Below are 25,481 nucleotides of genomic sequence, written 5' to 3'. Positions count from 1 at the left end.
TAATTTTGATGGCTCTGGAGAGGTGTATGGGGTGTCACCCAGGTGGGTGGTGGAATGCAGGATTGTAAGAGGACTGAATACAGACTGTGTTGGACATTGACCATCGATGGGTTCATATCTAGAGATGTTCATGGCCTTCTGAGACCAGGCCAGAGTTCCAACAGAAATTACTTCCAATTTAGGAGGCACAGGTATTTCCTAAAGTATCCTAGCTTTGGGATGAATAAGCCAGACAGAAGCCTACTGACTCTCCAATGACTCCCTATAGAATTAATGGGAAGAGACAAACCCTGGTGAATGGCTCAAGCTCAGGCTGTGCCTCTCTGCAGCCCTGGGGTGGCTATTGCCCACAGAGCTCTCCCCTGGCAATCTTGGTGGGAAGGGAGAGCACCCAGAGGACTCTGCCTCCTTCTCTCTTGCTGCAGAGCTGCCTGGGAAAGGGGGGTTGTTGTTCCCAGAAGCAGGCGGTGCTTCTGTACCCTTCCTTGGAAAATGAAGGAATATTAAGAATGGAAGCCAAGTCCTATCCCTAGTAGTCACAGTGTGATTCCTGGTAGCCCTGGTGTGTGCAGGATCATCTAGGGTGAGTACTGATCCAGGTTCCCTGCTGATACCCTGAAGCACTTCATGGAGGTGACTGTCTTCATCATTTAACAGGTGAAGAAACTGAAGTGCTGAGGGTAAAGTGATCAGTATGAGGTGACCAAGTGAAATAGCAGAGCTACAGAAGAACCCAGGTGAGAGTATTTATTGATGAGGAAGTTGCAGGTTACTTGCAAATAAATTTGTGGAGGCCTAAAGAATATTTTGATGAATTACAATGTGCCGATAGAAGTTAAGCAAAACAGAGGAGTTAAATGCAGCTGTCAGGTCTAAGCACATGCCAGTATAGGAACCAGATGCACCATGGCATGGAATTCTGCACTTCCTGAGAGCAGTATGTCTCATGTGTTGCAGTTAGCAGGGACTGGAACTCTACATCTGGCCTTTGGGAAATAAGGAGTCATGGCACTGTGTTTCACAGGGCTTGGTAAGGGAGAAATCAGTCCAGTTTGGTCTGTCTGTGGATTGTATCAGATGTCACTTGAACAGGGTGGAAATCCTCTGCCTCTAGCCTGATATTTACAGCAATTTTCAGAAGCCCTTAAATCTCTTTAACAGGACTAAAATAATAAAAGGGAGGAGACCTGTGTGCCCACCTGGTTCCTTCTCTTGGCAAGGTGTGATTACTTGCTATGTCCATTCTAGTATAACATATCTCACATGACTTGTTGTTATCACTCAACTTCTGTGTTAAGTCTACAGACTGGCAGATCTCATTGTCAGAGAAGTTCTCCACATTTCAGCCTCAGAATAACTTTTTAAAGATCTGTTTTATTCCTACTTATGGCCCCTAATTCAGTGCTTGGATTGATGGGTAACGTTATACTTTATTTTTTCTCTTACATGGTTTTTTTTTTTCCATTCATTTTATTTTTAACTGCAAGGTAGAAAGACTTGGTAGAAAGAAGTGAATATTTCAGAGTGACCAGTTCCCCTTTCAATGGTTTCCTAAACATGGTGACCTTCCTGCAGGCTCATACTCTTCCATATCTTTCCTGATGCAGCATCATACAGCCATTGATTGACTAAACCAGGAATTATATCCATTTCTCTCCTCTGTTCCTTCCAGTTTTAAGCTTAATGTTATGGAAGCAGAGCCCAGCAAGGTGTGTAAAAGCAGTGGAGGGTGTACAGTTACTCAGTGTTGGGACCAGTTTGGTTTGGGGTTGATATGAGTGCCATGCAAGCTGGTGCTTCTTGGTGGAAAGGAGAACAGGACTAACTACCAATCAGACAATTCACTTTTCTACTGTTAAAAAACATTACTTGCAGTGCCTCTGCTAATTCAGAAACCTCATAGCTATAATTACACGGTCTAGAGGTTATCTAAGCCTTATTTCTCCAATGCTTGTTTTTACATTGTTCAATAAAAAGAATGTTTGAACCTATCTATATGGAGCAGGCTCGCCTCTCTTTGCCAACCACTGCCAGCGATGAGTTCCTGCCCGGGAAGCCACTAGCACTTCACTTCTACTGGAACTAAATTGTTAGAGAAAAAGCAGGTCATCTCTTCGTGGTGCAACACAGGAAAAACGGGTTAGCTGCCAGCGAAACCCATCTCAAGAATGGGAGAATCAGGAGGGTGCAGACTTGGTAAAATCTTGACAAGGGGATGAATATAGAGCTCGGACCATAGGAACCTGATATAGTGAACCCTGTTTCTGAACAGTATCCTTCTTACTAAAAAAAGGAAATGAATAAGGCATTAGTTGCTAACACAAATTTTTAAGAGGCACAACAACATTACTTTGTGCAATGAACAATACAGAAGAATCTTTTTTATCTTTGAAAGGATATAGATCAGCCTTAAATGGCAGCACAGTGTTGAACAGGATATCCTTTCTTATGTCCCAGCACAATCATTTTTTAATAGTCATTGCTGCATTACAGGACCACAGCAATACTTGGAGGTGATAAAGCCCCACTTTCCCTCCTGCATTTTTCCACGATTTTTTCCACACACCCCCCTGCTGTGACACTTACTTTGTGTCCATCTTAACTACTGACTGTTGCAGTCAGGGCAGAGCATCAGGAAAGATAGGATTTTAAAGGTTTCCCTTTCAGAAAGGATTCCCTGGGCCACAATGGTTCTTAATGAGCTTAATACTCATGTCATGCTGGAGAAAGTTCAGTGCTTTCTGAGGTGGGGTGGGATGAGGTGAAGCTGATACTCACAGGACGACTTCTACGTGGTCCAAAGCCCACTGATCATGACCTGTTCCGTTGTGACGGGGCTGCCACCAGCGCAGTAAGACTCCTTTCATTCGTGCCTCCCTGTCACACAAACACAAGAGCCTGTCAGAGCTCCAGACTACTGGTGCTCTGCATATCCCTACCTATCCCCCAACAGGAACTGAGAGAAAAGTCAAATTGTATCTATGTCACTGAACATCAACATATTGTATGTGTAAAACACTTAATAGGTAAAAATGCGCACAGGTAGGGAGGATTTTTTCTCCTAATCTTCAAAACAAGTATTCTTTCTGTTTTTTTTTTAAGTGCATTGATAAACACTAGCCTGGAATTTCTTAATCAGCCTTCTTCTTAAGTCTTCTTCATTGTTTACCCTCTCATCAACCTTTTTTCTTCAACAGTGATGCAAAGATAGGTTATTTTTAGCAGAAATGTAACTTGTGCACTTAGAGGTAATGAAATGTGACTGGGTACTCACAAGGGAACGTTATAAGACACTCTTTGGGCTTGTATAAAGTCCTTTGGCTGATGCTGTGCAATTACTTGCCATGTAATTCCATTATTTACACTGTATTGGAGGAGCACTGCCTTATCTACAGTGTTAGGATCACTCAGATTGGTATTGCAACTGTCTGTTTGTGAAATACTTCCAATTTGCAAAACAAACATGATTTTGCTGTAAAACACAGAGAGAAAAAAATATTTTCAATATGCAAAATTATTCAAACAGGAACAATAGTATTTTAGGTTTATTGCAAAACTTGTAGCATTTTCAAGAATCATTACTTTAACATGCAAAATAAACTGTTCTCACATCTTTAAAACACAGGTCCCCTTTCAAAATAATAGTTTGCTATGTATAATATATTGTTGCAGGCAGGATCCAATTTTGCAATATATCTGCACAAAACTGAGATGGATAAAAATGCAAACATGTAAATGAGAGTATGAAAAGTTTAAGAAGGACAAATAAAGGTTGAATATAAGAAAGTGCCTAAATATATATATATATATATATATATAATATTCTACCCAGGTGTTCAAGTAAGAAGAGAAGAGCCTGATTTATATCTGGCCCATTGGCCAATTCATCCTGTTTCTAATCTTGCTTTGGACAACTCAATATAAACCAGTTGTGAAAGCTGTCACTCTGCTAAGAGCCAGCACAGGCTGTTTACATTTGTTTTTCCATGGCCAAAGAGGCTCAATAGATGAAAAACATACTCCTGTTCATTGCCAGGTGAATATAATTCTATTTGACAACTGAAATGAGAAAATGACCCTGTAATTGCTAAATAACATCTTTAGTCATAACCATTTGTGGAGGCACATACAAACATGGGATTTGTCTTATCAGATCAGGCACTGGTCCAGGCAGTCTGGTGTCCGGTCTTTGCCAACAGCTTCATTGTCAGTGTTGGCTTACATAGACAGTGCTCTGTTGGGCATGATGAAAACATCTGACCTTTTCATCTGACATCCTCACTCTCCATCTCCCAAATCAAAATCACAAAGCATTTTGCCAACCCTAATGTTTTCTGCCAGCCACATCCAACTGCATGGCACTGCCAGGTCAGTCCATCCTCATCTGTACTGGCCCACATGGCTGCACATCCTTGTGAAGAGTTTCCTTTCTCATGAATTGTTAAAAGAGCTGTTTAGGCTCAAACTCTTACCTTGCTCGGGTGAGATCCAGAGGCTTGGTCACAGCTTGTCTTATTTGACATCCGTTAAAGTAGAGCGAATCTCCATGGGCATAGGGTGCCAGCTGTCCACATCCATTCCCTATCACTCCCCCCTGAATGGTTTCCCAGTTTATTTCAGTGACTCTTTCAGACTCAAAATTATCTTTAATATAACTTGGCAGATCATGGCTAAAAACAGAGCAGTCATCACCTAAAAATGACACAATGAAGTTGTAAAATATGCAAAAAATAGAAAGAATGGAGAAAATTGAGTTACAGGTCATTGTAATTCTTTTCAAGGTTGTGACTCAATATTCAGTGTGAGGACAGCCTGAGTATATTTCAGCAGATCCATTAATAATGTGCACATTGATATACAGCAGTCATTTTTACAAAATTGAGGCTGAGTCTAATTTTTACAGCAGTATAACTTCAAGAACTGCAATACAATTTCTCCTGTTTTGCACTGATGCCAATAGGAGAAACCCAACCCAATTGTGGGTTGAAGGCAAATATGTCTAAAAACTCGGAAGGGATCTGATCTTATAAAGTTATGAGGATCTCCTGGAAGACATTAAACACTGGCTCCACTCCCACAAAGCACTTAGAGCTTACCAAGGGCACTCAGGTACCATTAGACATGAGCTTAGCTGCACTGAGGGCTTAGAGCAGAACACTCTGTCCTGATGGGGCACAGAGTCCCTTACAGATGCCAGTCACCAACATCTGGATCCCATTTGCACATCCTCTGGGATGCACCCTTGGAAGGAGCATGGGGTGGAAGCCAATTCTGGGTAATCAAGTAGCCATGTTCTGCCTTCAATGAGGGCTGGGTGGACTTTCCATACAGTGCCAAGTGGGAGAGACTCCTGGCTCAATATGGAAAGAGTAAGGAGGGGGAAAAGCTGTTATTTGGAACCCTGACAAATTATTAATTTTGGATTTTTACTCAGACATTCCAGTGATGAATTTGGACATGATACATCACTTTGTCTTTTTGTTTAATTTTGAGCTGGACTAGACTGTAGTAGATGTACAGAAGAGAAATGAAGAAATGGAACCTTGGAATCCTTCGTCACAGATGCAGATGGCTCCAGTTGTGCAATACCCATGGCCACTGCAGAGCTTTGGGCACGCTTCCCCAATGTACACATGATCAATTGCCCAGCTCTGCTTCTCCAGTTCTTCTCCCTTCTGAATCCACCTGAACTGGGTTGCACTGCAAATAACAACATCCAAACACTGCATTAGGATGCATAGCAATTAAACACACCTGTACAGTGATGTTCTAATACACCAGCAGCAAATGTAACCAAAATGTTACATTTGCTGACTTCTCTAAGTGAAGTCACAGCCCCCTCATATGAGGGGAAAAGACCCAGCCTGCTGCATAATTGGCAGTAGTGACGTCTATTAACAAAAAGCTTCCTGAAGAGCATTAGTTATTGTATTTGCAGGGACCCTTGTGGCAGGGAGAAATGATGAATCTGACTCCATGTTCTCAGAAGGCTAATTTATTACTTTATAACACTATATTATATTAAAGAATACTATACTAAACTATACTAAATAACACAGAAATGATACTTACTGAATGCTAAAAAGATAATAATGAAAACTCATGACTCTTTCCAGAGTCCCGACACAGCTTGGCCCTGATTGGCCAATAAGTCAAAACAACTCACACCAGAATCCAATGAAACAATCACCTGTGGGGAAACAACCTCCAAACACATTCCACATGTGAGCACAACACAGGAGAAGCAAATGAGATAAGAATTGTTTTCCTTTTCTCTGAGGCTCCTCAGCTTCCCAGGAGAAAAATCCTGGGCGAAGGGATTTTTCAGAGAATGTGAATTCCACAATTAGTAACGTATCAAATTTAAATCCACAATAAGGAATAATTTTTAATTCACCAATTGTTCCTAGTAAACCATGCCAGCAAGACAGCTGTCATTTTATAGGTCCACAGTGAGCTAACCTTTCATGAGCCTACCTGGATGAGACATGGTCAGGCAGCTGGATAGTTATTCTTCTCCACATGGAGCTGTTGACAGAGTTATAGATGGTAGCTTCATGGAATTGAAATGGGGAGCAGCCAATGCTATTAGATGAGGATGGAAGGCAGTGTGTCTGGACAAGTTGCCATGAGTCTGTCCTATAGGAAGCAAAAAAAAAAAAAAAAAGAGAAAAAAGTTTTAGAACAACTGAAAAAATAATGAAAGGAAAACAGATTATTTCTAAGGGTCATGACATTGACTGTCTTACTAAAGAAACAAGAGATTGTCAACAATAGTTTCCATGCTCTGGAGCCATGGAAAATAAATAAGCCAAATAAACAAGAGGTGAGAGGTCAAAGCACAGGTGCAGCCAGGGGGATGTTTGAGTGCTGTGGAGCCCTTGGTGGTGGTACTCCCAGCAGTGTGGTACATACAGCTGCTCTGGGCTGCGTGACAGGATTTATTTAGGAGGCAGCTCCTTAGCCTTTTTTCTTACAGTGTTCATAAGGGTCCCAATAGAATTTGCTACATTTTCACCCACAGCTTTTTGAGCACAGAATATACCTTCATTTTTACAAATTATAACATGGTGCTATTCTACAGCTCATGAGGCAGTGTTATTGTTAGCTAGTTAGAGACCAATTTGGAGTTCAGTAACTCCCAATTCATGACAGCTTGGTCCTGTATCCTACTAGTTTCCTGCAAATGTGTTTTCCTGTGAGCACATTTTTAAGAGGAACATGCTCATGATTGTAACTACAAGCTCAATGCCATGAATCTGTCAAGGTCTGGGATAAAATATAAAGAGAATTTATGGGAGTTATGTAGACAAATCCCAGTGCTTGCACATGGGCTTTGTTCAGATTCTGTTACAACATGAATAGCAAAGCATATTACAATAATTCATGTTACAACATGAATAGCAAAGCAAAGCTTTAATAAATAGAAGCTCTCTACATTTTTAATGTCATACTATTTTTTTTTTCAGGTCTGTGTATTCTGCTGTCATTTACCTGGCATCCTTTGTATACTCCAGCATCACTGAGTGGAGGTCCCCACAAGAATTTGCCTCACAGCCAACCACGATCTATAGCACAAATAAAATCAACTGCTATAACAAGTCAGGTAGACATTTAAAGTGATATATAATCAAGTTATGTTCTCATTTTTTTGTTTCTTTATTATGGGTAGGAGGGATTATCAACTTAGAACTTGGGTAAAATCCATCAAAAGTGGATGGAAAACAAAGGACACGGTACTTCAGATACTGTTTTTATTTAAAGAATTTTACTTCCTTGCTACTGTTTTTTCCTAACAGAATCCTAACGCTTCATTTCTAAAGTCCAAATTAAATATCTAAACAAACATTTTTTCTGAAACAAAATATATGACAGTTCCTTGGCATTTCCAAAAATGAAGCACCTATGAAATTTAAAATTCATAATGATAAACATGTGGACATAAACTTTAAATCAGTCCAATTTAGGAACAGAATTTTTCTATTTAAAACAATAGACATATTTGTTCCATATTACAGTAGAAAGATTACAGTACCCAGTGTACATTACAATGCTAAATTTCAAAACCAAACAGAAGCCATGCTAGAGCTGAGTTCTTAGTTTAGAAATAAAATCTTTGCTGTAAGCAGTGAAGAAAAATGGGGAGAAGGTCAGGAAAGAAAATCTCTGCAGTGAGAGTTTAGTAATATGAACTATTAAATGCTGATGGTTTATCCAAATTTTGGTCTTAAAATAGAGGAAAAAGATGATAGGCTGGGTAAAATAAGCATCTTGGAGGCAGTCTTGACATTCAGTAGTAAAAAAATTCAGAGACTCCTCTTGTATATAATTTTTTGGCATGCTAAGTGGAGAAGCAGTGCTTTAGGGATTATGTTGGACAGTCACTATAAAATAGGCAGTGACGTTGAGAAAAGGTGAAAATATTGATCAGTGGAAGATGGTAAAATCTGGAACTATCTTGTTAAACAGAAGAGCAAGAAAAAAACATAATAAGAAAATAGATTAGTATTTTGATAACCCTACTTTCATGTTAGTTCCTAGTTTAAGACAAGGTACTTGGGGAACAGCCAAGAACATTTCTGGAAAACAACTACTTGTTGCCTTTGGCCCTGGGTAGAATTCTACCTCAAATCAAAGTACTCAGAAGTGTTTCTCTGATGGTTTAGGCCATTTGCCATGACACAAGGAAGTAGAAGGGGCACTTCTACTTGAACATACTTCCATTTTCCATATGATGCTCTTCTCCAGCCTTCTCCCTTACTTTTTCTGTTCCTCCACAAATTAGGGGAAAATTATTCTGCATGGCATCTATTCTCACCTTAGAAAATGATTCCTACTGTATCTGATGATCCAGTCATTTCAGGAAAAAGGTATTAGACTTCCAATTCCTCTGACTAACCCCAACAGCTTACAGACAGTCAGAATATTTTGACATTTTACATTCATGCAGCCCTTCTTGTTCTCATTACCTACACTTTATATTTTCCTTTAACTTATAGGAAAAAAGTCACTATTAATTATTCATCCAATTGAGCATCCTAGTTGGAAGAACAGTAATTTTTGGAGACGCACTAGATGAATTTTCATTGTGTTCTTTACTTTGGAGAGAGAGAACATTTCTTACTTTAAACTGCATCATGTATCCTGGCTGTATAATGAGCTCCCTGGAGGACAGGATGTTGTGTGTTTTATCCTTTTTCTTATTTGGCCAGTAGAGATGGAATGATGGATTTCCACAGAACCCTGCAGTTCTGACTGCATTAGGGTAAAAGCTCCAATTTTCTTCATGAGAAGTGCCTTCTATAAAGATGAGTTAAATAAAATTACTGCATTGTCTTGGTAAACATCAAGGCTTAGAAATGAATCCACAGAATCACTTGACAGAGTACTTTAGTGATATGGACACTACATTTATGCTATCTGTAATGACACACAGTAAGGTACAAAGAGAGAGACATAATAAAGACATTCATCGCCAGAAAGGTAATTATAGTGTTTAAATAACAGTACTTTTAAAAAATATGAAGAGATAAAAGCATAATACCAGAAATTTAAATGAAATGAGTTGGAATGAAAGAAAATTTTTTTTGTGTGCAAACATGTGCACACATATACGTCGGAATATACGTGTGTGTATATATATACATACATACATATATTTACACACTTCTATGAATAACATGAAGAATAGCATATAAACAGCATTAGACTACAAAGTGAAAAATGTGCAGAGTTAAAATAAAATAAAATCCGCTTGCAAGCTCACAGGGCTCAGGTAAGACAAGAACAGATAACGCCAGACCAGAGATGAGTGTGGCAGCCTGTTTTACCATCATCAAAGGTGTCCACCAGCTGGCTGGGGTTGATCTCTGCTCCCCCAATGAGGATGTTGTCCAGAGCCCACTGAGCCCGCTCGGGGCCGGGCACCACGATGCCGCTGCTGAGGGTGAAGGGCTGCCACCAGCGCAGGCGCGTGGTGTTGGTCAGGGCGTGCTCGGGGAGCAGGATGTAGTCGTGCCTCACTGAGATGTACTTTTGGTAATCCATCTCGTGGAGCAAAGTCCAGGATATCCCTAGAATGAAAAGATGCAGGTTTAGTGATATAAAACCAAGCATATGGTAGAATTTTCTAGAGGATTAAAGTAAGATAATAGGAAATAAAAAGTAATAGCTATGGTCTTCTGATAGAGCTTAACTTCTAAGGATAGTTGGCAACTGTTACTCACTCCAAGAGTAATCTTGCAATTGTAAAAAGGAATAATCAGCTTGGGTGGAAGCCACTGATTACTGAAATAAGGCAGGAAGATTATGGAAAACTTCTGAGCAATAGATGGAACTTTTAGATGGGGAAAAATCTTCACATGGACAAAAATAGCTTTGCAATTAAGAATTAGCTTTTTATTTTGGATCTCTGACAACTTGTCAGGTATTCATGGTGGGTGGATACAGAACCAGACTGTAGCTCAGCTTTAAATACAGTATATACTTGCCTCCATCAATGGAGTAGTCTAGCAGCACTCCTTCCTTTCTGCAAGTCGGTCTGTGGCATGTTGTCATGTTATTTTCACTCCCAATTCTCCCCCAGTACTGCAGAAACCTAAGAGTAAATGTATATGATCACATCTGTTAGACTTGCACGAACAGTGGTTGCTTTCTGTTAACAGACATGCTGAAATTGTTCCAAATCCCAGCATTTTTAGCAAATAACACTGATACACAAGTACTACAAAGGTTTTCATGGAAAAATTTTCATGGGAACCTCATGGAATTCAACTAAGAACTGCCCCTGGGAGTAACCCATTGCAAATATACCAGCCAGGGACAGACTGGATGGAAGCTACTATGCTTAGAGTTCCCTGAGATTCCTGGTGGAATGGGAGCTCACCATGTGTTAAGGTGCCCTTTTATCAATGAAGGACAGATAAAATGAGGCAAGGTTGGAACCAGAGCTCAGAGCCAGAGGTCATACTCTGAAAAAAATATGAAGTTCCAAATGGATTTAACAGGGGAAAAAAAAAGAAAAATAATAACTCAGAGTAACTGAACACTAGTACAAGTGTTACAGTACAGACAGACAGTAGGATCTCTGTTCTTGGAGGTTTTTAAAGATCCAATGGGACAAATTTCTGGGCAAACTGCCCTAAATTCCATGTTACCTGGCTTTGAGCATGAGGTTGGACTAGAGACTCCCTGAGGCCCCTTCCTTCCTGTAATTCAGCAAAATTGCAAAATTTAAGAAGTCAGAGTGTGTGGCTTCATTAAAGCCATATAGTCAAGAGAAATGATGCTGAAATTGTCCATGTCCTGTCCTTAGCCTGTCTAAACTGACAGAGTTCCATTGCTTTCCTGATAAGTCATCCTTTCCAACAGCATAGAAATGGAATGGATCTTGTATGGGCACCCAGGAGAGAGCAACCAGCAGAGGTTCTGCTCTGAGCTCAGTGAGAGACACAGCTGGTGCCTCCAGGGGTGATGCCCTGGTGACTGGTGTCTTGCCTCTTTGCAGGACAGAAGTTGCTGATTCCATGGCATTTCTGGACAAAGAAATGCTGCTGCTTCACATGGACTTGTCAGACCCTTTCCACTGTGCTAGGGTGAGCCTTGTGACTCATCTGAAAGCATCAGCACCTTGAGAATCATAACCCCAGTGCCCTGGGAATCATAATCTCCTGAGTGTCTATTTTGTTATGGTGAGGGTTCTCAGGGTCTCTCAGACTGTAGGTGTCTGGATAGCAAAGTCTTGCTAAGCTCCATCTGACTGGGTCAGTCAGGCAGGCTCCCAGCCACAGGCAATCTCAGCAAGCAGCTCAGCTCCTGAGTGAGATCAGCTCTTAGTGATTTCAGCTCTTTGCTTGCTAAGTGCCTCGGCAGACATAGGAGAGAGAGGAGAAGGCTGTATGAGGTTCCACAGAGGTGTCTTTATTGGCAGCTTCTGCAAAGGGTGACAGTGACAGCTCTTCTGCTGAACAGCGCAGAAATGGGGGTTTATGTAGGGTATAGGGATTTTGGGAAACAGTCCAATAGTAAGGGTGGAGGTGAAAGTGACTTATTGTCTTACAGAGAGATAACGAAGGTCTGAAGGCAGAAGAGGGGCTTCTTTGGTCCAGTCATCACGACTAGGCATTTCCTATCTTAGGCAACTTGTTGGAATTCAGGACATCCCTCTGGCTCTCCTCGACTGCCAAGACCCCTGCCAGGGGGCTCAGAAACCCTGGCACAGAGCCTAAGATGCCTGTGGTTTTGATTATGACCCATGGAGCAAATGACCAACCTTACATGAAGATCTGCAAGCCATGACAGTTTAAGTAGAATGATAGTGAATTTATCATGGGGTGTAAAATAGATTTTTGGGGTTTTTAGAATGGGGTTCAGGGGGCAAGATGGAGGAATCTGGGCGTGTCCTGCCTTTCTCCTTCTTCTTCTTGGCCTCCATCTTCTGCTGTGATGTTTTCACTTTTAGATTGGTTTAGAGTAGAAGCTCACTGTCTAGCATAGGTATTGGTAAGTCAACTCGTCAGGTCAGGAGAAAGAATTTTATAGATAAGATACAATAACCAACCTTGAGACCAAGAAATTAAGAGCTCTGACACCTTCTTTGACCACCAGGCTGGGAAAAGAGACTTTCTAACTTATCTCGGGGTCACTCTGACCAGCTAGAGACCCCAAGAGCAAATGACCACCAGGGAGGCCCTGTGGCTGCTACAAGTGTCTGCCTCAGGTGGTGCTGCTCCTGTGGTGGCCCAGGAATTCCTAGAGCTACCAGCTGTGCTGCCTGCTGCTTTGCCAGTGTATGACAGAGCTCCCCACGACAATGCCACAGAACCATGACCTACTTTGCCCCGCGCAGGTCCAGGTCCTGAGTGACAGCCTGCCTCACAGTTGCACCTCCAAAGTACAGAGTTGTGTCTTCTGCCAGAATTCCACACTCAGTACAGGTATTTCCACCTTCTAAGGACATCCATAAATCCGGTTTAATTTCCTCATTGTCAAAGCGCTCTTTCAGGAAGGTCTGTAAGTAAGGTATTTAACATAAAGCACAGGTAAGTAAGATTTTAAGTTTTTTTTGACAATCACAGCTGGAACTGACCTAACATGTTTGAAGGGCTCAAGAACACTAAATTTTTCTCAGGGTGACTGAGCATAATCACTTCTGGCTGACTATTTAGCCACTTCAACTGAATTGGCTAAATGTGAAAATATATTAGGGCTGGATTTTAACATACTTGGGAGGTAATGCAGCATGTGCAAATGAATGAAAATGTTGAGTTTGTGTGGCAAGGTTTTGATGGCAGAGGGCAACAGTAGGGGACTTCTGTATGCATGTGAGAAAAAATATTCTATATCTTTCCTCAGCAAAACCAGAGATCCTGGCATTAAGGAGTTAGCAGTTAAACTCCCCTAAAATTGCTACCATTTTATCCCAAGTGTCCTTAATATGATGATATAATTAAAAATTGCAAACAGAAAATTATATTTGTTCATGTAGTTAGTATTTCAGATGAACAACAGAAGGTTATAATAATTCAAATTACATGATAACTGACAAGTTAGGGTTTTTTAACTTTTAAATTAGCAATATCTAACTAGAGTCCACTTGATTGTTATTGGGTAACATGAGTAACAGCCAAACAGCCATGTGAATGAATTTTCTAATTTTATGCCATTTTCCTTTATTCCCTACTTCAGTAAGCTCTTTCACAGTAAAGACAATCTTTCTAGTTTGTTCAAATACAACTACATGTGCAAGGGTGATTTACATCCTATAATGATAATTAAAAGATGAACAATGAACTTTATCAGCTTTTTCAGGCTAAGTGTTATTTTCAAAGCAACAAACCCATTCTTGAATAATGCAGTAATAGTTTTGTTAAAAAATTGATGGAAGGGCTGAAAATTCGTTTGAATGTCTTCAGGCTGACAGGAATCAAAGCTAAATTTCCAGTGAGATCAATCTCTCCTCTCTCTCCTTCCCAGTCAAACACATGCCAAAATTCATTCTTAAAACATGCAATAAAATTACCTTCAGTGTCTGGGTCAGGTAGCAGTTTGGACCCGAATACCCAGGATCACAGATGCATTGCTCATTCAGGCAGTCTCCATGACCTCTACAGTTTTCCAGACAGCCAGGGCCCAGATAGAAATTATCAATGGCCCACTGCATATCTGAGTATTTCTGGTAGAACCGAAACCTCACCGGACTAGATATAAAGGAATGAAGAAAACCAGACAAAGTCATAAAACAACTTTGCTCAATTGAAAAAAGGTGATTAAACACAATATAATCATGACTGTACTATCTTCTGAGCTTCCACAAATAGTGGAAGTACCTATTGAAATGGATTTTTTTAGATATCCATAATGTAATGAACATGAACAATGCTATTTGCAATTTCCTTGAAAGAAAATGAATAGGCAGCTGTCCTGTTGTGTTTCCAGGAACTCAAAAGACAAAATGAGTAACAAATTCATACTTACTTGCCCACAAGGCTTTCAGGCAGTGTGTAAGTTACTCTTTTCCATCCTTTTGTGGGAAAGAAGACAGATGGCTGTGAGACACTCCCAGAACATTTTGGATCGGCTGGTAAGCACTGAGGTACTAAGTAACTCCAGCTAACGCCAAAGTCAGTGGAGTACTGCACATGGACCTGATTTTGTGCAAGTTTTTCTGAGGGTTTACATCCAACAGACACCTAATAAAAAAGAGACAATCAGTAAGTAAGAATCATTTGTGGTGGGCGAGTTTAAAAACATGTTTGAACCTGAAAACTGACTGGAGAATTTTGCTTGAAATGACAGCAGTAACAGTGCCTGTATGGTACCAGTCACCTGCAGATCTCTTTGATATTCTCAAGACTGAGAACAGACACTATATTGTGAATTTTGTTTTCTTCTAGATAGCTCACATTTCTGGATTTCCAGGTTTTGACACTTGTGCCTTAGACATTTGTTATGTGCCAGTGCTACATAACAAATAAAGTTAATATCCCCTCCCACACAACCTGAGATTTGAATATTTCAGGGAAGGTCACAGATTAGGGAGACCATCTTTATGGATGGATGTGCAAAGGGTTCTTGTAATTTCCATATATTGCTGGGTTATTTCCTTAATTTAGTAAAGGGGTGTACAAAGGCCAGCTTGGATGCAGGTTTGATGTGAGTGCATGACAACCCAGGAGCAGAGGGAACTACTGTGGAGCTGCTTCTCCCTCACCAGCAGATGTAACAAAATAGCCACCTGGTAGATCTGCAATATCTTTATTACACAATGTCCATAGAACTGCAGTGCTGGAAGAGAAGAATGTGTCACATCTGAGACCAACACAGAGTAAGTGAGAAAAATGAGGATGGCCTAATAACAACATTTTTCCCAGCAGGGAATGGCTCCTGTGTAGGCCTATACATCATCCTTCCTCCTGAAAGATCTACTTAGACCTGGAACAAAGTGTGGTTTTGAATAAGTTTACTGCAGACAGATTTTACCTTGAACTGCATAATCCAGCCTTCTGTAGGAGTCAGGTCGTGGGTGACTGCATAGACCTCTCTGCCATCGTGGCTCCCGCAGATCATCACACCATCAGGAGAATCACAAAATCTCTCAATTGAGCAATCATCATGGAATAACCAGTGTTCATTCACTTGAAAATAAATGGCAACGTCAGTAATATACAGTGACAATATAAATTAAACAGTTAACCACAAAAGGTGATTCATAGCTTTATTTTTCAGCCTACATGAGAATTATTTAGTATTGCTCCTGAGAATGTCAGTACCCCGTTGTTCCCATGTAAATATGTATTACATTTATCACATTTATTGCTGAAAGCACCTCTTACTTGAGTAAGTAAGTAAGTAAGCTTACAGCTTACTTGCTGAAAGCTTACTAATGAGCTTGCTCACTTAGACGAGCATTACAGCATAATTTTTAATATTAAAGAAGAAAGGATCTGAGACTTACTTAAAATATGAACTTCTATTGCACAGAACATTTTGGTAGAGCCTTTTAATGGGTGTTGCCTACATGTCTGCACAAAGTGTATCCCAGCAATGGTAGCTATTAAGCCTTATAAACATACAAAAATGCATCTTCTACAAAGTTTAGTTGTAGGGGAATAGAATATAGGTAAATAAAGGTAGTATAGAATGTAATCTTACCCCCTAAAGGGTTGCAGCTGGGTTAATTATTAAAGATTAGGAGCAGGCCTGATTTTAACAGGCCACACCTGTAGCCAATAAGAAGAGTGTTATAAAAGAGTAGATTGTTTGGCTGAGGGAAGAACTGCAGTCAGTTGGCTACTGTGAGGACAAGGAAGAGTCAGTGCTTGGAGGAACTACCTACAAGAAACATCAAGGAGGTACAAAACTCTGGCAATATGGAACCCTTGCAATGTAATGACGATAGAACTCTTACACGATAATGACAACGTTTAATTGTAAAATGTAACTTTAAATGCCTTAAAGAAAATTTTAAAAAGTTAATAAATAGGGAACAGGCACTCAGGATAAGAAATCTGCTTAGAATAACCTGTCACTTTTAAGTTACCTTTTTTTCCTTTTAAAATAAATTAACCCTCTAAATAAACTCATGCAGTAAAAAAGCTGCATTGCATCTTTTCATTTTGCTTTTTGCAAACAAAAATCAAAAGACAGGGCCTCTACAGCAATGGAATTGTCCTATTCATTGGCTGAGAAGGAGTTGGAATCATGTCCTTCCTACTTATCAGCTGATGACATGGACAGGCAGAAGCCAATACTGCTCCCCTTCAAGCTGTACTTTACAACCAAATTGGGGACGTAGGGCTTATCCTCTGCATAGCATGACTGGCCTCTGCCACAAACACCTGAGAAATCCAACAACTTCCCACTCCCTCCCAAACTCCTACACTACCCCTACTAGGCCTCATTTTAGCCGCAACCGGGAGATCTGCTCAACAGTCACCGTCACAGAGAGTCAGAGGCTCAGCAAGACCTGAACATCACTGCACTGGCTCCTTGCTCCCTAACGGGGATGCAGGTGGGAGTTTTACCCGTGGTTTTGTCCTGCAGGGCCATGTCGAAGGCGGTGCTGCTGGCGGGCCCCGCGTCGGCCGGGGCGCGCTCGTGCTGCGGCAGCGGGGCGCTGCTGAAGGTGTCCAGCATCACCGTGCGCTGGTCGGCCGAGCCTGAGATCAGCACGTTGTCGATGGCCCAGTCGTTCTGGTCCAGCCCGTCGTGCTTGGGCTGCCACCAGCGGAAGCGGGTCCCGATGGTTTTGGCGTCGTAGGGAAGGAGGATGTTCACAAAGCTGGAATAAAAGCTGGGGGTTAGTTGTAGGAAAGCTGCGGGAGGAGGACACTTTGCAATGCTCTGTGCTGGGTGCTTTGACCAAGTCCATTCCTGATGTTTCCTAGAATACGTGGAATTTGGGAAAGAAGAAGACTGGTCTAGCCTAGATTCCTCTAGGAGATATTTCTGAAACAAAAATCTTTCTGATCACTCACAATGTCATCCCTAGGACAGGGGCTCAGAGATAGGTGGAAAAGGTCAGCACCCAGACTGTGGCATGGTTTGAACAATGTCACTTGCTCCAGGTGTCCTTATGGGACTGAATGCAATGGTCTGGACCAGCAGAGTATGGCCATAAGGCCTTTATTAAGGAAAGTGTTAAGAAGGAGAGTGTGCAGGTGAAATAAAGATTGCTATCTGCTGAATGGCTCCAGGTTGGAAAAAGCAGTGTTCCAGTACAGTTTTATCTGTTCCATTACAACAGTAGAAAATAGTACACTGAAATCTCATGTCCAATTAAAGTGCTAGTGATTCTTGATGTGCTTGAAAAAAATAACAAATAATGGGTCCCTCACATCCCCATTTTCTGTGACTCTTTTAAATTAGTCAGTGAGAAAATGGTCAGCTCACATATATGCATGATTTGACTCTCACAAACATCTGAAAGTAGGGCTTGAGTGTATCCATCCTTCTGATGGATAACTGCAGAAATGCAGTTTCTCCTAGCCACACCATTTTGTAACTAACTTATAACAATCACTGATTTTATGATCTTGCCAATAAAGAAATAAACTGCAAAGGTTAGCAGCTTTAAGAACAGGATGGACATCACTACAGTAGCTATTAATTTATCTTCCTGCAACCATTTGCAAATCTAACAGACTGCTACAGGCTCCTAGGTATTTTTGCATTTCTGGCCTAGCAGCTGCACAGATGCTGATGCTCTCAATACATGCACCAAGGCCATTAATAAACACCTCTAGGACTGTACAAGCTAAACTTCTACATCCCAACCTGACATCCAAACCACAGCACTAATATATCCCACAGGTTCTGGTGAAACATTCAAGACCATCTGACTTTAGCAGAGAAATTTACACAGGCAGAAAGAAGGTATCTACAAACCCGGGCTTGCTGAATTGATCATAGAAAATTTCCATTAAGAGGCTCCAGGTGATTCCACCATTCACAGAATATTCCAGCAGCACTCCTTGGTTGCGGTTATTTGGAGTTATCAGACATCCATACATGAAATAAAACTGGATGAATTCTGCACTGGTGAGGTTCAAATCCACTGTAACTAACATACGGCTGCAGCCCTTAAAAGCAAAGAAAAAATATGTTGGCTGGTGTTGTCTGGCAAAATTTATGTTCATAAAAAGTGTTAGACTATGCAGTCACTATTAATGTGGATTCATGCTGCAAAAATTTTAAGATTGTACAAAATTTTATTAATTATTTTAAAGGTAAACCTACAACAGAACAATATATATATATATATGTTTTCCCTGAAGACATGTCAGTCATGTTTCATTTTAAAAATTTCTGTTGTGTATCTACATATGTTGCTACTTGTACCTTCATGTTTAAGACATAAATTTATTCACCTTTCCTCTTAATAAAAAACCTGCAGAAATCCATGCTTCCATTGTAAATCATGAAGTTTTCCATGCAGAATTAATGAATCACAGATCATGTGCTAATGATTCAACTTATGCAAACAATCAAATGGCAAAGCAATTTTAGTATGTGTGTTTTCCACAACACCTTATATATTTCACTTTGCTTAGTCTGTTAGTGGGTGTCTACTTAGTCCTACTGGAATGAAGTGGAAATGTAATGCTTTTGTTAGTTTATTTTTGAAAACTTCTGTCAGTTTGAATTTAGTTATAAATTTGACAGAAGAGATCTACAGGCATAAATTTTATGTGTTTCTAAAATACTACTTCATCATTTTTATAATCCTTAGGTTATTTGTTAGCAAACTATAGTTCAGCAGCAGTCAGGGTTATACACCTTCATATGTAGCTAACCTAGGAAATTTTACTGTGAGCTTACTCTGAAAACCACCTGTGAGACATCTGAAGGATGAGGCTACACATGAATGCAATGTGCTTTAGGGTGACCCTGCTTGGGCAGGAAGGCTGGACCATATTACCCACCATGGCCCCTTCCAACCCAGCCCATTCTGTGTTTCTGTGGCTCTGTATTGTCACAGACCATGTGCAAGTCATACAAGTGCAAATAGCTAGTTATTCATTTACCTCTGTGGTCTGATTAGAAGCCACACCAAACTCTGGTCTGAAAGTTTTTGTAGGGGGATAGAATATAAAGTATAGAAAGTAATCTTACCCCCTAAAGAGTTGCAGCTGAGCTAATTATTAAAGCTTAGGAGCAGGCCTGACTTTAACAGGACACAGCTGTAGCCAATAAGAAGAAGAGTGATATAAAATAATGGATTGTTTGGTTGAGGGGAATTGGAGTCAGTTGGCTGCTGCAAGAAGAAAGAGTCAGTGCTTGGAGGAGCTGCCTACAAGAAACATCGAGGAGGTTTGAAACTCTTGCACTAAGGAGACAACAATGTGAAACCTTTGCAATATAATGACGATAAGTTTAAAGTGCTATGAGGAGAGTCTTAAGAGGAAAATTAAAAGTCTACATATTTATACTGTTCTTTAACCTACCAGCTCCACTTTCAAGGGCCCATCTACAGGCCTCACACACACTATATCTCAATTGCCTAGCTGCAGCATATCAAGGAACAACACAGTGTCAGATTTCCTGGAGTGTTTCTGGCTGACCCTAATCTGTAGGACCTGTTTGACTTTGACCTTCATCCAGGCAAATGATTTAATTAAAATAAATATTTTATATGTCTGACATGTCATGCTGTTATTTCTTAAATGCTTTGCTATTTCACTTTTAAAATCAGTCCCACTTATAGTGTGAACTGGAGCGAGCTGGACACGCACCCCGCTGAAGTGCAGAGCCATCCCTGAGGCGACGGCCCCGCAGACGGTGCTGAGCTTGCCCCCGTTCACTGTCAGCCAGTTCTGGTTCGAGGGGGAGCGGTTGAAGTTGTCCTTCAGCTGTGTGGGAAGGGGGATCTCTGGCTCGTCGCAGTACAGCCCACCCCAGTGCTCATCACAGCTGCAAAGAGCAAAACAAATGCACAAATCAGCTGGCAAAGGCTCTGCATGTTATTAAGGTACCATCTCATTCTGCAGAGGGGCATCATTTACTAGTGCACAACTGGTATGTGGGGGTTTCAAACATCTGGCGTTTTGTAGCTAATATGAAACAAAAATGACTTTTTTGAAGGTTTTGTACAGTCTATATTCAAGCTTCTATTACAGGGTACATTCCCAAACATAGTAAAAGCAGTGAAATACATTGTGCTTGGATAAATAAACCAATAGAATGTGCCAAACCTAAAAATGTCCTGTTAATGTTAAAGTTCAAGTTTCTGTAAAATTTTAGTAGATGGATGCTTTCTTATCTTTATATAGTTCTCCTTTTTTTTTTCCCTCTTATAATGTGTCAAAGACTGGATAACAGCTTGGAGCTGTGTTCTGCTACAATGAGATTTCACCAGGGATCATGTGTCTTCGTACCTCAGTGTTATCAGGATAGAGGAGAACACAATAATATGTCTATTCTGCAGTGAAATATATTTCTAAGAAATACAGTCACAGTGCAATCATACAACCATTCTCCCATTCCTGCTGCCATTTGTGGCTGGAAAAAAAGCAATACATCCATCTGGAAGGTATTTCTCTGTTGCCAAGACAGGCAAATCTGGGGGTTTTTGTTTGCTAGCTTTGCAGGACTCTGTGGGGATTGTTATGCAAACAGTTTGAGGATCAAGCCAGTCTGCCTCTCCTGGCAAACCCTACCATGGAGCAGAGTCATCAGACCATCAAGACTAGTCAAAAAGCAAAATCTGGCCTTGTGAAGAACTGGCATACATCCTGCTGAGTAGATATGTCTCACCTTCAGCCCAGGTTCTCTGCACCCTGCACCAGGTTAAGAGCACAGGGACGTGGTGTGAAATCCCTTGGGAACAAGGAGTCAATCCTTAATTGTTCTGCAATTATATCTAATCATCTCAAATGGAGTAAATTAAGCTTGGAACCAATGCTAATTTGTATTAATAGAGATGTTATGGTGTATGCTTGGGCTTGTGTCTTTTTTTTTAATGTGAAATGAGAGCATTGGTTGAATTTACATTAACAATATAAAAGAAAAAGTGATTCTCTTTCTAACTTGTGCTGATGTAAGTGACCAAACAGACACCATTATGTTGGTTTAATTATCGTTGTAATTAGCTCCATAGAATTAGTCACTCCAAAAAGCTCAGGGACAAAGCTGGCAGCATCCATAAAACCAATATGGAAAATCAATAGATGGAGGATAAAGGACTTCCTTAGTCTAAGCAGAGGACAGGTCATTGTGCATCTACTCACATGAAGTGACTTTTATGTGGAGGAAGGGTTTTTTTCCTATCCACTTGCTCCAGGACTGTATGTCTCTAGGGGGCTATGCAAATTCAAGGGGTGCCCTCTCCCTACCTGGTGGGAGGGGAATTGATGCAGCAGAGGCAAGGGCAGAGGTGATGCACTGCCACTGAGGAAAGGACTGTTTGCTTTGGACATGGAGCATGGACAGTCAGAGGTCTGGCAGGGCCAACCCCTGCAGTTCCCCTTCTGCTTGTTACTTCTATTCCCAAGTGGACCCAGTGCCCTGCTCAGTTTTAACAGCAAAATCCACCTTCCTTTGTAGAATTATATCACAGTTTTTCCTGCAAATTCATCAGAATGACAGAGGGGGAGTGAAATGCTGCAGCCCTGGGCAGGACAGGGAAGAGATGGCACTCACACACAGTTGTCTTGTGTGCACTTCCCATGGCCACTGCACATGTCTATGCAGCCGTCCCCGATGTAGACGTTATCGATTGCCCACGTTTGCTGCTTGTCAAAAGGAGCAGGCTGGTGCCAGCGGAAACGAGTAGCTTGAGACCTTGGGAGAGAAAGAAAAAACAGAATTCTGTAAGGCAATCTTTATTTTGATTGAAAGGAAATATTAGTCATAAGGCTAGCCTGCTCTTGGGAGATTTGTTGGATACCAGCATGACTCAGGGCTGGTTTCTGACAATGACAACATCCCTCCAAGAAAAGGGTGCCCAGATTTCGAGAACAGAACAAAGCACAGGTGCTTGGTATCAAGATGAGATTGTGGAAGGTAGGAAATGGATCACTGGTGAAAGCAAAGCAAGCAGGCCGTGGTTGGTGCAGTGGAGAGGAGGTGGGAAGAAGGTGGTGCTCCCAGTTAGAAGATCAGGCCAGTCATGACCATGTCCCAGCACAGATCCAAACCTGAGGGACAGCTTGGAGCTGGATCAAGACAGAATAATCCAAACCCTCCAAGTTTCATCCTGAGCCAGTCAATAAATTGAAGGCAGCAAATTCACCTGGCTTTTTCTCAGTGAATTCTCCCAACACTTATGTTAAGAGCAGTTCTAAGGAGTGGGTTTGGGGACAGGTGAGAAGGCCCATGCAGGGCTTGCAGCATGACCCTGGCTCTGCAGTTTCTTCCCTCCTCTACAACGAGGGCTTGGCTGGAAACGCCAAGAAATTATCTGCAGTGTGATCCTGGCTCTACTTAGTAAGTTATATTCATTTTGTTGATTAAAATGGGCTCAGCTCCCTATATGTGAATTAAGTGTCTCAGCCCCCAAGACAGATGATGAAAATCTATCCAAAACAGTCAGGGTACACCAAGTAGTTATTGAGCTCATGCAGGTGTAGACTGTGAGTGAAGAGCTGTGAGGAGAAGAATTTCTGTAACTATTAATTCAAGGTAATCCCTGTTTTGTGGTACAGCACTAGATGGCAGCATTGAACTTTTTGTAGCCTGTTTTCTTTTGAATCTCAAAGAGAAATCAAAATTATTATAAACACACACACACACACACACACACACACACACACACACACAAAAACAACCAAAAAAAACCCCACCCAAAAACCCCAGCAAAATCTCCAAAAACTATTTGTTGTAAAAATGGATCTCATATGATTAGGTCATTATTCTCCCATGAATTATTTCTTTATGAAAATGTTGCATGAGCTGAATAAATAACTTGTTTCTCCAAAGAGAAACCTACTGCTCTAGGCTCAGCTGTTCACTAAGCAGCATTTTAAAATAAACATAAAAATTGTGAGGAAGTCCTTTCAGAATAAAGACAAGCACCTATATCTTACACTGTGTGCTTTGGCTGGGCACATCACTAACAATTCATGGAGCTGATGCTCCTGTGGGAAGCTTTGTATTTGCATTTACATTTTAAAATTGGCTCCAAGTTAAAAGTAAGTGTCCATGGCATTTTGAGGCCAGAGGTGAGGTAGCACTCTGGAGTACAGGAGCCCTAAGAGGCTGCACAGACATGGGTGGTGAGCACCAGGCCAAGCTACTGACTACACAGCCTGCATGTGCCTAAAACATACAGGCATAAACAACTGGAGACACACACCTGCTATTACACAGCTTGAAATAATAAAGCAGCATAAAAATTATATTGCATCTAGACTAAAAGGCCTATTAGCTACACTGTTCTTATCCTAAAGCTCAACATCTCTCTTGCTCATGAGATAAGGTTGTAATAACCTCTCCCATGGAATGCCTGTCTTAATAACTTTGGGAAATTGTATTACTTGAGCCAAAAAATACAATTATGGGATTGGACAGAAGTACAATTTTTGCCTCAGTAGGGCATCAGACTTCTTGTGACATATACTGCTCAAGAAACTCTTCAAAATCACAGTTATTTATAAACCTGAGTTTACCTCAGGTAGTAGCTTCCTTTCAGGTCCAAATTCAGTTGATTTGGAACATCAATCCCAGCCCTGATTTATCCCATTCAACCCCAGAAAGGCTACTCTAAACACAAATTTACAGTCTTTATACAAGAACCGACAGGGTAATGGATTTTTACAGATGATATGTAGCAAAGCTGCACCAAAGAGGAAGCACAGAAAATTAATGCTGGGAAGAAGTTCTAAAAAAGTGCTATTACTTGATGTAACTGCACAGAAGATAGAGAAGAGTCCAGATGCCCCAAATGATTAGTAACAGACCACAGACTTTTTCATTACTAATGTCAAAATGTTTGGCAACTGTATAGGCACTTTCAGTACAATTGCTAAAATATAAAGGTCTCTGTTTCCAAACTTGTATGTGCCTTTGGTGGCGTCTTTCATGACAACCATCTCAAGGCTCTACCTGTGCTTTGATACTTCTGAGCCAGCAGATAGCTCAGCCTAAGTCTATGTGAGGAGATAAGGCTCAGCAGGAGGAGCAAAGCTGTGGAGTCAAATAATGCTGAGAACCTGCTGCCCTTGCCACCTGTGTTTGCAATTTCTGTAGGATAGAGCTTCATTTACTTATACTTATTTGTTGCTATTTACATGGACCAAACAAAAAGGACACGGTACAATTGCTTAAACTCCATAATGTATCATGACATTATAAATACCTAGTTATGGTTTTAGATTTATTCTGCAGAAATCCAGAGGGAGTTACCTGGTATAGGGAGGCAGAGGCAAAGTAACCCGGGTCCACTTGTTGAAAGTGTCTGAAATGAGAATCCTCTGGAGATGGTACTTGTTGCATTCCACATTAGTGGGAAGACAGTCTTTCAAAATTGGGTGCCAAGTCAACCCAAGGTCCACTGAATATTCCAGTTCAATAGCTAAGGGTGGAAAGGTGGTTAGTTATTTAATTTAGAAACCTATATCCATAGGCCTATAATAACATGCAAACCCCAGACAGTATCACAAGTCTGAACTGCCAAAATAACCACCCAGAACTTTTCAAGCCCTTGTGTCAGAAGCACAAAGCTACCTCCTTTGGTGGCAGTGCAGGAGGGTGTGTTACATGTTGCTGAGCAGGTATGGCTCAGGTGGGGTCTGCAGCACATCTCCACATCTGCCACCTAACTCAAGGCACCACAGATGAAAACACAGAGCCAACATTAAATTGCAGGATTAAATCAAGACAATGTGTGTAGCTGCAGCATGCAAGAAAATGATCTGGCAGCACCATGACCACCAAACATTGTTTTTCAGGCTTGAAGAGTGAGATTCAGCTGGATGTGATTGCTGTGTAAAGCAGAGCAACACTCAAATTCAAACTTTTGTCTCTGTCACAAGATGGCTTAG

At 41.0% G+C, this 25,481-nt stretch overlaps 1 protein-coding gene across 2 annotated transcripts in view; it reads right to left on the bottom strand.

Moving 5' to 3' along the window:
• The window catches only part of RELN (reelin), a 283,789-nt gene that overhangs the window by 7,177 nt on the left and 251,131 nt on the right, over nt 1-25,481 (bottom strand). For both annotated transcript variants that reach the window (XM_071423955.1, XM_071423956.1), the window contains exons 46-63: nt 24,844-25,012; nt 22,141-22,281; nt 20,235-20,412; nt 18,388-18,581; nt 17,025-17,281; nt 15,481-15,635; nt 14,476-14,690; nt 14,021-14,198; nt 12,834-13,009; nt 10,491-10,597; nt 9,831-10,073; nt 9,125-9,300; nt 7,495-7,568; nt 6,478-6,639; nt 5,543-5,700; nt 4,473-4,692; nt 3,275-3,472; nt 2,779-2,877 (exon numbers count right to left, since the gene is read on the bottom strand). In XM_071423955.1, the coding sequence (XP_071280056.1) occupies nt 2,779-2,877; nt 3,275-3,472; nt 4,473-4,692; nt 5,543-5,700; nt 6,478-6,639; nt 7,495-7,568; nt 9,125-9,300; nt 9,831-10,073; nt 10,491-10,597; nt 12,834-13,009; nt 14,021-14,198; nt 14,476-14,690; nt 15,481-15,635; nt 17,025-17,281; nt 18,388-18,581; nt 20,235-20,412; nt 22,141-22,281; nt 24,844-25,012 (3,100 nt within the window). The remainder of the gene's footprint in view (nt 1-2,778; nt 2,878-3,274; nt 3,473-4,472; nt 4,693-5,542; nt 5,701-6,477; nt 6,640-7,494; nt 7,569-9,124; nt 9,301-9,830; nt 10,074-10,490; nt 10,598-12,833; nt 13,010-14,020; nt 14,199-14,475; nt 14,691-15,480; nt 15,636-17,024; nt 17,282-18,387; nt 18,582-20,234; nt 20,413-22,140; nt 22,282-24,843; nt 25,013-25,481) is intronic.

This window comes from Agelaius tricolor, unplaced genomic scaffold, assembly GCF_023055355.1.
Source record: "Agelaius tricolor isolate 1412-34295 unplaced genomic scaffold, bAgeTri1.0.p SCAF_3, whole genome shotgun sequence".
Classification (NCBI taxonomy): Eukaryota; Metazoa; Chordata; class Aves; order Passeriformes; family Icteridae; genus Agelaius; species Agelaius tricolor.
The sequence above is the reverse complement of the archived record's forward strand: the minus strand, read 5'-3'. Positions and strand labels throughout refer to the sequence as shown.